The following is a 13,645-nucleotide window of genomic DNA, read 5'->3' as shown; positions in this document are numbered from 1 at the left end:
CCAGCGGAGAGCCATGTGTTTAACGCCCTTGAGCTATTATCGAGTGCGTAAAGACTTACGGTATCTCGCCAAGTTCCTGACGCAATCAACTCGAGTTACGAGAAGGGTGGCACCGTAGGATGACGCCGATCGTTGAACTTCGCGTTCTTCGATCTTCTCGTCTCACGGTAAAGTTTATTTTGACTTCAACGAGCCCCAGGTCAAGTTTACGGAACTGAAGGATTCGTAAAAAGTGTTGTAAATGTACGTGATTCCGGTGAGCGATAGTACAGTACGGCGTTTTGCTTGAACGACGGAAATAAGAAATGCGAATACACAGCGAATGATAGCGAGTACGACAAACTAAACCAATCTCATAGCGATCCGTGTCCATGAGGGTATCTAAGGTAGGGTGTAATGGAAAGTGAAGGCGAAAAGACGAATTCTATCGGTGTAGTTGAGCGCGTTCTGAGGAGTACGAGTGCCAATCTAGGCCGTTGTTATGCTGTTGATTGGAGTACGAGTAGGAGATTGACGAGTGGTGGTTGTTGCTGTTCTACAAAGAAAAAACATATCAATACGAGATTCGCGTCGGTGGAAAACGGAAAGCCACTTACTCCGTAAGAATCGTCTTCCACCTTCACAGAACCGCTGTATTGGCTATGGGAATAGTTTGACATGCTACCACTGTGGGGGAGGGGGGGACGCTGATCTAGACTCGGATGTGCTTGCATTTGGATAGGCTGGCAACTTTGATTAGTATGAAGAACATGTCACGACTGAAGAAAAGAATATGTACCCACAGAAAATGGAGGACTTGACGTAGCGCTGGATCCGGATGGGGTATTGGGCATTTGGAATGTAGACCCGTGCATATTGAACAGAGATCCGTTGCTGTTACTGCTTGACGAGACGCTGCCGTAGTGGGGGATCGTCAGCGGTGGCGGAGGTCGGTCGTTGAGATGACTATCGCTGGGGCCCTAGGGGATGGTGAGCTGCGGTGGTAAAAAACGCGAGCGACGCGGCGCTCACCATGTACACGCTGTCCAGGTGCGAGGACATTTTTCTGCGCTTATAGTCGCGGTCGCAGCGAGGATCTGGATAAGGAGCTATTGAGCCCCGACGCGCCCCACTCATTTCGGCGAGTGCGCGACGTAGCTCCTCGATTTCTTTCTGCAGCCTGCTGTTGTCTTGCTGGAGCTCGCGGATGGTGATAGACGACGGCGGAAGTGCAGAGACTTGCTCTGGTGAAAAGCCTAGTGCAGCCTGGAGTTTCGTGACGGTTTGCTCCAACTAGGGGATGGGCGTTAGTAAAGGCCGTAACGCTACCATAAAGATAGCATGACACACCTGTTCGATATAGGCCTTGCGCTTCGCTCGGTGGCGCGCCTGAGCCCTAGCATTCCGGCTACGCTCTGGCTTGTCGACAGGATTGGCGGTGGTGGACGATGTTGAAGACATTGTAGTCATGTAAATACGAGACGAAAGCTCGTTGATAGTAGAAGAATAGTTGGGGAATAAGACAAGCCTTGACCCGTACCAAGTTTTATTTTACAGCGCCCTGTGGCTTTCAACAAAAAACCCGATGGGTCTTCAGTTCCCGATCTTATGACAGTTCTCGATCTGGCCGTAGGTATTTCTGATTTCGTCCGACCCTGCACGTCACCAAAGTCTTGGTACCCGCATCGAGGCTAAACTTGCGTTTCAGAACAGGACGAATCTACGATCTTTTCCTATCTATCTCCCAATTCGTCAATTTTATGAGCATTTTTTTATGTCTGGGAAAAAACGGAGGCATATCATCTAGACTGAAAAGGGTAGTTCAGCCATACTCGTGGTCTTGTGCCATCTGATTTCAACGTGTCCTCCTACGGCAAATTGCGGTTGTCGAGCTGGTCTTCCGGACGAGCGTTCCTGAAGGGGTTTTCTGTGATCGGGGATCAGCAAACCGACCGTTCTTTCCCTCAAGCCGTTTCCCAGCCATACCCACTTCACCCACAAAGAGCGAATAAAGCTCTTTCCATTTTCTGAGAATCAGAACTCCGCGACTGTGGGCCTGCGACTCTCCTGAACATCCGTCCTAATGGTGCAGTGGCGTCCCCCGCCTTCCTAATCGATTTTAGGGTACAAAGTATTGCTGTTTTCTTATCCCCAAGTTAGACAGGCTCGACCCTTAGTGGTGGCTCGAAATAACCTCGGATACCATGGTCGACCCCGCCCTAATTCCCTACAAGAGAGTCAGATACGCATTGGCGTCATCATCACGCGCTGAAGTTAGCACTCGTTTCTTCTACTTAGGCTACGATCTCGCAGTCCGTTACGCCTGCAAACTCTTGACCAGCGAAGGGGATTGCCTCGAGGTTTCCTTCCCTTCGCGCTTCTTGTGACGATTCGGGAAGAGTGCTTGTCCTCGTGCTGTTTAATTCCAGCGGTCTTAAGTGGGCACCCTGACAGGCCCAGCGAGGGTGCTCGATTAACCGACAAAGTATCTGTGTGTGGGGGGTGGGGCGTTGGAGATAGGGGAGATTACTCCGAATGCCGCCCTGCCATTCAATCTGGTCGGGCCTGATGCCGGTCGGTAATTGTACACACCTTTATTTAATGGTGTGATGGCGCTCCGGCGCACGAACATGGTCAACGGTTCAGCCCAGTGGTGCGCATAACTTGGTGCCTTGAATGACAAGGGATAGTTAGATTCGTCTCAGCCAGTGGCCCGCTGGTTACGCTGTCCAGGCCTTTGCAGCCTAACTCACAACCTCAAGTTGCCACCTGGTGACCCCCTTGGGCGCTTAATTCCTATCCATCACCCGTCTCGGGTGTGTGCCTGTGTGTGCCCCTAAATTTGACTCTGGACACCCTGTGATTTTATTCTGCTTTTTCCTTCCCTTGGAGTTCCTCCTTTCTACTCTCATTCTGTCACCTGCGCGGTCCATAACACTTGTCCGTGCCCATCTTCCACAATCAAGGCGACACGTTGTTCAAGTGAACGATTGGAAACAAATGGAGGCGCGAGGGGGGCTGCCCACAACTTGTTCTTCTATTGTTTTGTAGCACCGTCCGTCGCTACCTAGTCACTAGTAGTAGCAATATGCCCATACATATCGTTAGTTGCCATTCACTAGCTTCTTCTCGGGTTGTACACCTTCGTAACAACGAAGTAGTTCCGAAAACAAGGATGTGAACAAGTCAAGAAGACAAGCCCGCTCCTTTGGTCTCACAGAAACCGTCGGCAACAGGCCGCCATTCCTACCTTCCGCGCGAATTGTGAGGCATTTCCCAACTGTGAGCCGACGGTTGCGAAGTTTGAAAGCTACGCCGAAATGGAATAGGGGAAGGCGGGGACTTGAAACGGCCCTTCAGCTGCGGGCTCGGACGCACGCGATGATACCGATCCAGTAACGGTGAGTCACAGCATATCGTAGTGGGGAGGGGATCTGAATGCGCTGTACAAAAATTTCTTGGCTTGAGCAGCTCCAAAGTGATACGCCTACGAGTCTGGAACTCCGAGGAGCCCTGTCATACTTACCCACCGGGACGAGGTCAAGAAGGTTGATCTTCGCCTTCGCGAGGACTCAGACTCAGGTCTCGACATACGACATGATACACGACAACTGATGCGAACATACGTTCAAAGCACCCTACACTGATAGGATACATGCAGTCTTTGAATTTGATCAGATTCGATGGACTTTACGGGCAGGAGTGACCTCTGAGCGGTCGATTGATTCCTGATGCCTCGAGGGGCGATGAGCAACCAGTTGACGTCTCCAATTCAGTTGCCTTCTCAGACTTTGCAGCGCCTCGTCAGTCCTGTGCTTTTCTTATTTTCTATGGACTTGCGGTTTGTCTACGTCCGCCTCGGTGCCTTTTCAGGGAAGAGCGCTCAGCCTCGGTCGTGGTTCTTATTCTTCCGTGTCCGGAGCGTAGGCAAGATGCCGGCGGGATCGCAGGATCCCTTTAACGGCTGCTACATACAGTGCCGTCTTTTGACGCTCGTTCTCCTCTTTACAAATAAGTGGTATTCCTTCTCACCGCTTTACAGAAGTCTACATTCCAGTACCTGGCTGCCAATGCAGTCTATCATTAGCACCAAGTCCCATTTCATCTCCACGGCAATACTCCTTTCGTTCGGATGAGACCATTGAGTAGTCAACGGTATCAGGAGAGTAGATGAGAATATGGAGAGGTAACGCTATCTCCACCTTTGTAGTTTGGGCAATACATTCGGGCGATACTAGTAGTATCGCCCGAATGGTAACTCGCTGGTTTCTTTCTCGCTAACTCGCGCTCTGGCTTTCCCATCTCCTGTAGATATCAGGGATCATTTCCAATTGGATACCATGAGAGGCATATGGCCTCCCTATGTAAGAAATGCAGGCGATTCTTGAAGTCTCTGGGCCTCCAGTGAACGTTGGAACCATCTTCGGAAGGCGCAGCGCGTGAATTACATAGGGGCAGTCACAGACGCGACCTGTCACACAGTCACGGGCGCGTCAGCGATGTGACGATTTGTCCAGGCTCGTTCCTCACCGCGACCAACGACGAGCACAGGCCCTTGCTTAACGGACTTACCATGGACCCCAAAGAAATTATCGAGATTTTCGACGATGAAGAAGACGACGAGCCGACACAGGCACCCAATGGCTACCCCGACATCGACCGACGCGAACTCTTGACACCCATCATCACCCGCGTCGTCGACGCCCTTGGTGGGTACGAAGGCAACGAATACAAGCTTGGTGACGAGTCGTATGGCTGCTTGAAGGATCTGAAACGACTTTGGCGCAAGGACGACACCGACGACGACCGTACCGTTGCCCGTATCTTCTACGAGACCAGGGTCCTACCAAATGACCTTATCCCCATCCTCCTCACCACAGCTGGTCAGGGCCTTGTAGAAGACAAGCGTGCCATCGCATGTGCCGACTTGATGACGGCCATGACCTGGCCTATCGATGTTGCAGAAGAACTGAAGGAACTCGACGACGAAATCGACGAAAAGGCCGACTATACCCAACTTATAGAGAGTCATTTGACTTACAAGGCAGCTTTGCTCAAAACAGGCGTCATGAAGGCGCTTTTCGGTATTATTTTACCTCCTCTGGCGAAGAAACGAAGCGAGCGACAGGAAAGGGACGGGCAAATTATCAACGTCGTCCTCCATCTCATCCGCAACCTCGCATTCATCAAAGATCTCCCCCCAGACTCGACCAGCAGTGCCGACAACGTCGAAATGTCGTCTCTTCAGTCAAAGCTTATTCGTATCCTGGAGGAAACTCACATCCTACGGCTACTCCTTACGATTGCTGCCAACCACGACGAGGACCCGTTGTTCAATAGCTGGAATACCCTTGTGCTCGAAATCTTCTACCTTTTGTTCCGTGGCATCAAGCCTGTTGACCTCGCTGCGGACCAGGCAAAAGTAAGTCCTCGCCCGTTGCAACTACAGAATTTCGTTAATGATTCTTGAAAGCGATCTGCAGTGAATCTGAAACAGCTTTTGGCGGTCGAGGAACGTAACCGACGCGAGGTCGCCCGTAAAGCCTCGTCAAGACATTCAAGGTTCGGCACAACGATTACGGTATCGCTAAAAAAGCCTCCCGCCGCCGATAACGAGACTGTGACGCGTCCCATCGTGCTTCATCGCCAGCAGGCCATTCACGGAGAGGCCGGTAGTATTCTCGACATCCGAAAGAAAGGGAAGGCGAAGAAAGGCAATACAATCGATGAATTGACGAGGGAAGACAACCTATCGATCGAAGCCAGGGTAACATTGAAGCAGCTGGCCACTGATTTCCTCGAGGGCTGCTTCAATCGTACGTACTCAATTCCTGTTATTTCCCCAGTAAGACTTATTGGCGCTCTAGCCTTCCTCGCGGGGTTGCTGAAGGATATTCGAGCTGAACGGGCAAAAGTTACGGAGAAGGATAATCTCCGCCTACTCTACGTGACAAAATGGTTTCTCGAGTTCTTCCTCGCAATGCGGGCGAAGGCACATGGACAAGGTAACCCAGACCAGTGGAGCTTTGGCCTTATCGCAGAGGTGGTGGAACGCGTTTGGATCGTGTGGGTGTTAAAGCGAATGAGGGAGTCAATGGAAGAGAAGGTTCGTCCGCATTTTCAATATCATCTCGCTTTCCCCATATTTGTCCCCCTTTTGCTTCCTTTTCGGAATTCTGACTCCTCGATTCAACCCTTTTCAAATTGTCCGTGATCGCTTGTGCGAACGAACAACCTTTCCTTCCACTTGAAATACATCCCCAATTGTCCATCTATCTTCCCGTGGCTGCTATCGGCGTTAACGACTGCGAATCCTTGTAGCCTAAACTCTGGACCGAGCTCCAAGCGGGAATCGAGTGTTTAACTCAACTATTCCTCCTCATCGACGCCATGTCGTCGGCTGACATTCAAGATCCCACCTTGAGCGAGGCCGCGGAACTGCTTCTCCAGCAGCTCATTTACAACGGCGAGGTCCTCGACATCTCCCTCAACAGTCTTCAATTCTACAAAGAAGGAACCCAATCACTGACGTATTTGGACTCGAGTGTCCACCTGGCCTACTCTTTGCTCCGGATGTTGGAGAGATGGACCAAAAAGTCGGGAGACGGGACGTATGTCCGGAAGAAGATGGCCAAGCGCAAAAAGCGTCGCCCCAGAGGGCGCAGTCCTGGTGAGTTAAGCATCGTCATATATTCTCTTCTCTTCGTTTCTTTTCCCGAGACAATGGGTCGCCATATCGTTTCGAAAGTCCGTCTCAGCAGGCTTTCCTTTGGCGGTGATACTATCCCGAATCGCTGGAGATCCAAATGATTGCGAGTGCAGCGGATGGCGACGTGTTTCGGGGAGGAGGGAAGTTGGAAAGGATTGGTCGCTGACAGCCGGCGCTGGTTTCTCTCCCCGCGTTGTTAGTTCCAGAGACCGAGGAGGCCGGAATGGCAGCAGGTGAAGCGGATGATGATGAAGGAGATGATGAAGATGTGGTGCATGAAGTCCTTTTCTCCTTTGAAGCATTCGAAATGGTAAGCAAACCCAGTCTAATTCTCTTTTCGTGTAACGATCAGAAATCAGTTGCTGATAACTACCGAACCTTGTGCGCCCACTTTTCCGCTTTACCCCAATCTTCCAATTGCTGTCGTGCCTCACCACCGACGACCCCTTGATGATGTTGTTCGTTACGGTAACGCTCATTGCTCGGTCGGCGGATGAACGTCGTTATGTCCTACTGTCCTCGTACTCTTTACTTATCGGTTTGGACGCGGCTAACCCTTTCAGAAATTCGCAAATGCCGATATTACGAATACGCTGTTAACCTACCTGGCCCGGTACAAAGAGTTCAGCTCGCCGGAGAAGATGAAACGGGTGGTCAGCCTGATGCATCGACAGGCCGTCAAAGCCAAGGCGGAGGGGCTGTTCTTCAAGGTGAGCCGAATGTCCCATCCTTATTTCTTTTCGAAACCTATGGAAAGGGTGGAAAAGAGCTTCAAGGGAGGGGGGATTGCTTTCCCTATTCCCCCATCGCTTTCATCCCTGAGGGCGCGTGGAACTGACTTAGAACAAGTTAGGCGCCGGAGGCCCATGTGACGCTGTTAAGCTTTCTCGATTGATCATTATTACCCATTCTTTCACGTTCCTCGATTCATCGCTGTCAATGAGTGGACCTCTCCGACTCCACTTCGGTCTTCGTTCGGATGCGAGAACTTTTCTAACTCTCCTCCCTTGCTTCCCCATTCCCTGCGGAAACGCACTATTCAATGATGATAGGTGTCAACTCTGGACCTGTTCAAGACCATCCTCAGTGAACAGAAATCTTTACCACGGGATCAGCCGTATAAAGATTTGGTGAACCTTATCAACTTTCTCCTTCGGAAGTTCTTCAAATCGGTCGAAGAGGAGCCTTTCCTTACTGTCGAGGTACGCATTTGTCCTCCCTATTCGATTCCTTTTCAGGCTTTTGTCAAACTGGGAACTCCGCTACTTTCAATTTCATTTCGCCTAATCCACCCTCGCTTTCGTGTCACGAATCTTGCCTTCCAATTCGCAAACGTGATACAATCGCGTGCGCGGTAATGATCAAGCTAACCTAATGCTTTGCGCGTGGCTCTGCTTCGTGTTCGTTTTCCCTCTTCCTTTCGCTCCTCACCCTCGAACGCATTCTCCCGAATCCTTCAACTTTACTTTCCCTCACCGTTTTAATTTCCACCCAATGATCGTGGTGACTGACTTGAGAGGCACATCGTCCTCACTATTTTGAATTATTTCCCCGATAATAGGCCTTCTTCCCGAAGAACCGCGGTAACTGGAAGCAGTACTCGAGCTGGGAGCCAGAGAAGAAGAAGGCGAGGGAGGGTGGTGTAGGTGGTAGGAATGCGGCTGGCAAGAACGCTTCGACGGAGGTGGAAGTGAAGAAGGGATACAGTCTCACTGACCAGATTGGCATTGCCATTGCCGCGCTGGTAGATAGCGATCGCAGGGACTTGGTTGTGTGGACCCAAGATGTAAGTGTTGTTTACTCGACGGGTGTCGTCGAACAGGAGCGAACTAATGAATGTATTGTTAGATCCTGCGAATGGCGGTTAACAAACGCAAGCGGATCATTGACGAAACCGATGACAAGTCGGACAACGAAGATGAAGATATCGTTGAAAACGACGCTGCCGACGCTGCAAAGGACAAGTCGAAGAGATATGAAAACCCCTCTGAGGAGGCGCGTCAAAAGATCCAGGATGAAGGTAGGCTTTCTGATCGTCGTGCTGAACTGGCAAACTGACTCCGCTTCCCTCGCTATAGTCATACCATACGTAACCGAAGATCGTGCTGAGGCCGCTAGCAAGAACGCGTATCTCAAGCTGCTCTTCCGCCTTGTCAAGTTCATGACACGCGAACGGGATGAAGGTTGGTTTTCATCCTCCTTTGCCGCCTATCTCCACGCTTACCTCTGCGCAACTCTAGATGACGAAGAAGGGGAACTGGAGTGGTACATCCCAGCATCGCTTACCCCCGTCCACCTCGAACGCTTCCGCACCATTATCAACCAATTCCTCGAAACACCGTTCGATCCCTCCGGAAAAAAGCTATCCGAACTCCTCCGCAAGAAACGTCGTTCGCGTCGGCGTCGTACTCCTTCACCATCACCCTCAGGCTCCGACATCGACGAGGACGGTGAACGGCGCAAGAAGAAGAGACAGAGGAAGGAGAAGGAGAAGCAGGTCTACAAGAGTGCGCAGTTCATTGAGGACAGTGACGAAGAGTACGGAGATATGGAGGCGTTCCTGGCGAGGGAGAAGGCGTTGAGAGAGAAGATGGGATTGATTGCGGAGAGGGCCGAGGCGGAAGCTGCTGCGAACGGCGGCGGTAGCACGGGTGTTCAGGGACAGAGGCCCGTGGGTATGCGCGCTACGGGTACCAAGAAGAGGCGGAAGAGGAAGACGAAAGACTCCGATACGGAGAGAGATGCGAATAGTCGCGGAGATGTCGAGATGGACAAAGAGCCCTCGGACAAAGACGATGAAGTGGAAGAAGTCTCGCAGCCCAAACCCAAGCCACGTCCACGTCCACGTCCTCGGAAATCTCAGCCTACACCCAGCGCATCTGGAGATTCGCCGAGGGCGTCATCGCCTTCAATACCACCACGAGACGCATCACCCGTTCCTTCGACAGCGCGCCAAGGTGCATCGCCATCGCCATCGTTATCGAAGAAGTCCCAGGATGGAGATGATGAAAATGACGAAGAAGATGGACCTGTGGTCAAGCGCCGTGCTAAACGGCTGTTTTTGTCTGATAGTGAGGATGACGAGTAGGCGTGCGAGTGGGTGAAAAGCGGACATGTCAGGTCGATAGGCACCGCGGCTGGGCATCGATGGAAGGCGGCGATGGGGCGCTCACCATGGTGGGGGGATACACATCTGACACCGGACTAATGAGGAATAGACGTCGGTCGGCTCTTGTTGCTCGGGCGCGCAATGGTGTCGGTGAAGGTGAACGGCCGGCATAGGGAAGAAAAGGTTCTGTGGTGTGGTCTGTGGTGTATCTACTATACGGGTTGTATTATTATTTGTCGCATTCTATTATTGTTTTCTTCTTGAATCTGCCTTTCTTATTAGGTTCCATTTTCGAAGGTGATTGGCGAACAAGGTCAGCTGGACGAAGGTTGCTCTGTTCTCTCCACAGTCCATTGTTGGGCGAGGTATTGCTGGACGAGCTTGGGCTCAAAAAGGCGACGGAGTGGATCTTGATACATTCCACCACATCAACTCCTTCGTCCTCGTGGGTGGTGGAAGCCAGGATGGTTGGAGTGTACATATGATATATCTGGGACACGATGCTTCCATTTCCTCTCCTCCATCCTTCCGTTGTTTTGTTCAAGTTTACTATTTTGTCTCTCAGATTGTATTCGCTTGCATCCAATAAGTTGGGTGCCCTGCGATTTGAGCCCACTGGAATCAGTGGTTCACCGGTTCGAGGAAACATTGGTTCGGAATCTTCGCTCAAGTTGGTTTCATGAGTCCTCTCTCGTTCGTTGGGTCGCGGAAAACGGCTTTCCCCGATTTGTGACGGTGGCGGAATTGTGGGAGGGAGATGCGCTAATATTCAATATTTGAGGATACGTCAGTAACGTCATTCGCTGGTCAAATAACTGACTTCACATACTCAGACATAGTTGGATGTCGTCAATCGCAACGTGAAGGCTTTCAGTGTCTAACGTAAGGCAATAAAGAGGATTATCCACCGCTCTGTTTATCTTCTACTTACCTTGGTAGGTCCTGTTTTAAAATTCAAGCAGCTCATTACTCAAACTTAGATTTAAGCTAAGGCCTGTGACGATGTGCTTGTGTTTACAGACCAACCCTGGTTTGACGGAGTGTACCTACCCCCAGTGGGCACATGAAGAAATTCTTGGTGTTCCAGTAACTAGTTTCAAGGGTTACAACGCTACAAGCTATAAAATCCAAGTGCTGAAGATCTGACATGAAATGGGGAAACCTTCGAATGGGACGGAGATAGGGTGAACGACAGTCGAATGACCTCTATCGACCCGTTCAGAATCAGAATCAGAAAACAGAGTTCGATCCGACGTTATCGACGGTTGGAGTCGTGGAATCAATGAGGGTTTCCTTATTTATTGACTGGTGATCAGCCAACCTCACTCGCACGTTCGGATTTGGAGTCCGATTGGAACTACAATCAGGGCTTGGAGGACTTAGCTGACGAACTGCTTGCCTTTTCGAAGGTTATTCTCTGGCAGCTTCGACTCAGAGCAGGATTGAGTCTCGGGGCTTGGGGATTTCTGAGGTACCTTTTGGTTTTCTATCCGACTCGTGTCGATCTCGGTCCTGTTTTTCGGGCACGGAATGTATCCATATTGTATTCCCAAGTATATGTATGGCATTGGCCCCCTTTGCACTCAGTGCTCCTACGACAAACCTCCTGTCCTGGTACTCTCTTGCAGTGATCTATTCTTGGGTGTGCTCGCTTTTCTCCTTGAAGATGGCGGATATTTCCGTTGAGCCCAAAAGAGTCCATAACCATTACTTCTAACCTAGGTCCTACTGTATACTACCATTAACTCCTTAGACTACGGAAGGTGGTATCTTATGCTCTCTGGGGTAAGTATATACTGTCTGATGTATACACTTGAGATAAGGTGGAGATCTCGAGGTGATGTGTGTGCACTCTCGGTACTTCTGTTGATATTCTTGGAATGTGTTGAGTTCTGCAAGATCTACCGAGGAATTTCTCAATTGAATTGCAGTAAACTTGTAAAAGTGAGTGATAGGCAGTCGTTAGTAGGGCAACGTGCACGTCCTACCCGCCCTTCCGAGTTTTGATGGCATCATCGCATGGGCGCTAGCGCCTTCGCTTCATCGGCCCGCCCTAATTGAGAGTCTTCTCCTCACTACCTGACCCAGAAGCTTTCCTGTTTGCTCAAAAGCATGGAATCCGAAACCCAAACGCAATTTGGTCTCCCCGATACGACCCAACTCCGAGTCGCACTCACAGCTGGGATAGGCTGGGAGTCGGCACAGCCACCTACAATTCCCGCGCCTCGGTGACGACCACCAAAGACGTTGAGCGCTAAGATTGGCTTGTCGTTGCACCTTGGACGTACTAGGTGAGTTCTGTTCACTTCTGAAACTCTTCGCTGGTTGAAAGGTATGCCCTTCTATTAGGAGCAGCTTTAGAGCTAATTCTGATGCCGAGTGCATGCCAGTGGATTGAAGGGAACTCATCGAGCATATGCAGTCTCACGATAGCCGTTCATGAACTGTAGCTGGATTTGTGTAAGAGTACCAAGAGGAGTGAAGCACATTAACGAAGATTCCATTACAAGGTGACTGTTTCAGTTAATTCACATTTAAAATTCATTCTTCTCCAAGACCTCTTTCGCATGCTCCTTCGCCTCTTTCGAAACCCTCGGGTCTACAAGGTACATTAGCACAACATCCACAAGACAATACAAAACACCCAATGGACTTACTCGACAAAGTCGCTTTATACCCTCCTCTCACTCGTCCCGGTTCCCCAGCACCAAGGCTGTCGCCTTCAACGTTAGCCGCTCCACCGCTTCTTCCAATATTGTCATAGTCGTCGTCGTCTGCGGGAGTATGGGAGTCCATCCCGACGTATTCTCCTTTGCCGGAACGGCGGACGTTGGCGGCGGGTGGGTCGCCTTGGACGTGCGTTGGTTTGGAGCCGACTGGATTGGGCTATGTTAATTAGGTTGTATGAGAGGATTGAGAGTGTGTGCTACATACCATCTGAATCAGGCTTGAATTCGGTATCACGAGCGGGCCAGACGTTGTCGGGTTCGACGCCTTGTCCGTAAACTGGATCTGACATTGTTCGCAGTTTGAATAGCCAATTCCTTCAAAAAGAATGAGTTGGATGATACACTGTGGATTGCTTTCTTCGAATCCAGGCCAGTATAAATACTTCCCTACAGTGGAGACTTCGAACTTGGAGTGGTAGAACGTAAATGTGCCGGTTGAGTCATAGTCAGCGTCAATCTCGTCACTGGTGGAACTTAGTCCGCGTACCTGGAGAATGTCAACATTCCGGTTAGTGGCTCCCTGTGAACTAGATTTTACCTCATATCCACACCCCCGGAACGCGCAATAAATAGGATTTCTGATACCAGATTTGGAAAGAGGATAGCGAGTTGCACTAGAAGACGGTTCCCGTTGGAGTCGATCGGAGGAAAATGTAGCTCGAAGCCTGGAGATGACAGGCTCTGTGAGGTCATTAATTACAATCTGGGGCCCTCTTCTACGTTGGTATGACTTAGGAAGGGGCGTTGTGAGTTTCTTCGGGGCGCATCAAGGCGCATCATGCACAGCCATCAACGTTCCCGCGCCTTTGATGACGAGGCGCTCCCCGTCAAGCCGTGGCAGAACTTGGATAGAACCATCACTTTCCCCTCGACTTGGTTGGACAATGCTCAAGTCACAAAGGGCAAGGTGAGCTCTACTACTCGGTTTCCGAATCTTCCCTCTGGCTTACGCGTTGAAAGCCTATGAAATGGACGTTTTGGTATTTGTTTTTTTCGCCAGGCGCTCGGCGATTGAATACAGTTCGAGATTTTCTCTCGTGTCGTGATCGACGATGCTTTTGCAAACACACGACGGAAAATTAACGACAGCCTCGTGTTCTTCCAACCTATCTTTCCCTC

The 13,645-nt window shown here is 50.6% G+C and overlaps 3 protein-coding genes across 3 annotated transcripts; 1 reads left to right on the top strand and 2 right to left on the bottom strand.

Annotated features, from left to right (window-relative positions):
• Positions 1–225: 225 nt before the first annotated feature.
• Positions 226–1,534, bottom strand: CC1G_07536 (hypothetical protein). Its single transcript, XM_001837994.2, has 5 exons — positions 1,330–1,534; positions 1,012–1,272; positions 783–959; positions 597–722; positions 226–535 (listed from the first exon to the last, which is right to left on the bottom strand). Exons 1-5 carry the CDS (start codon positions 1,447–1,449, stop codon positions 425–427), a joined length of 795 nt encoding a protein of 264 aa, XP_001838046.2. The 5' UTR covers positions 1,450–1,534; the 3' UTR covers positions 226–424.
• A 3,018-nt stretch (positions 1,535–4,552) lies between these two features.
• CC1G_07534 (topoisomerase 1-associated factor 1) lies at positions 4,553–9,776 on the top strand (the record flags this gene model as incomplete). The annotated part of the gene is made up of 10 exons (XM_001837992.2): positions 4,553–5,401; positions 5,453–5,795; positions 5,847–6,085; positions 6,301–6,649; positions 6,895–6,998; positions 7,252–7,398; positions 8,250–8,474; positions 8,537–8,708; positions 8,767–8,871; positions 8,929–9,776. 10 exons carry the CDS (start codon positions 4,553–4,555, stop codon positions 9,774–9,776), a joined length of 3,381 nt encoding a protein of 1,126 aa, XP_001838044.2.
• Positions 9,777–12,276: 2,500 nt separating this feature from the next.
• CC1G_07533 (hypothetical protein) lies at positions 12,277–12,861 on the bottom strand. Its single transcript, XM_001837991.2, has 3 exons — positions 12,732–12,861; positions 12,455–12,673; positions 12,277–12,396 (listed from the first exon to the last, which is right to left on the bottom strand). The coding sequence occupies exons 1-3, from the start codon at positions 12,814–12,816 to the stop codon at positions 12,332–12,334; spliced, it is 369 nt and encodes a 122-aa protein (XP_001838043.2). The 5' UTR covers positions 12,817–12,861; the 3' UTR covers positions 12,277–12,331.
• Between the last annotated feature and the right edge of the window lie 784 nt (positions 12,862–13,645).

The sequence above is a fragment of the Coprinopsis cinerea genome (genome assembly GCF_000182895.1).
Source record: "Coprinopsis cinerea okayama7#130 chromosome 6 map unlocalized cont3.6, whole genome shotgun sequence".
Lineage (NCBI taxonomy): Eukaryota > Fungi > Basidiomycota > Agaricomycetes > Agaricales > Psathyrellaceae > Coprinopsis > Coprinopsis cinerea.
The sequence above is the reverse complement of the archived record's forward strand: the minus strand, read 5'-3'. Positions and strand labels throughout refer to the sequence as shown.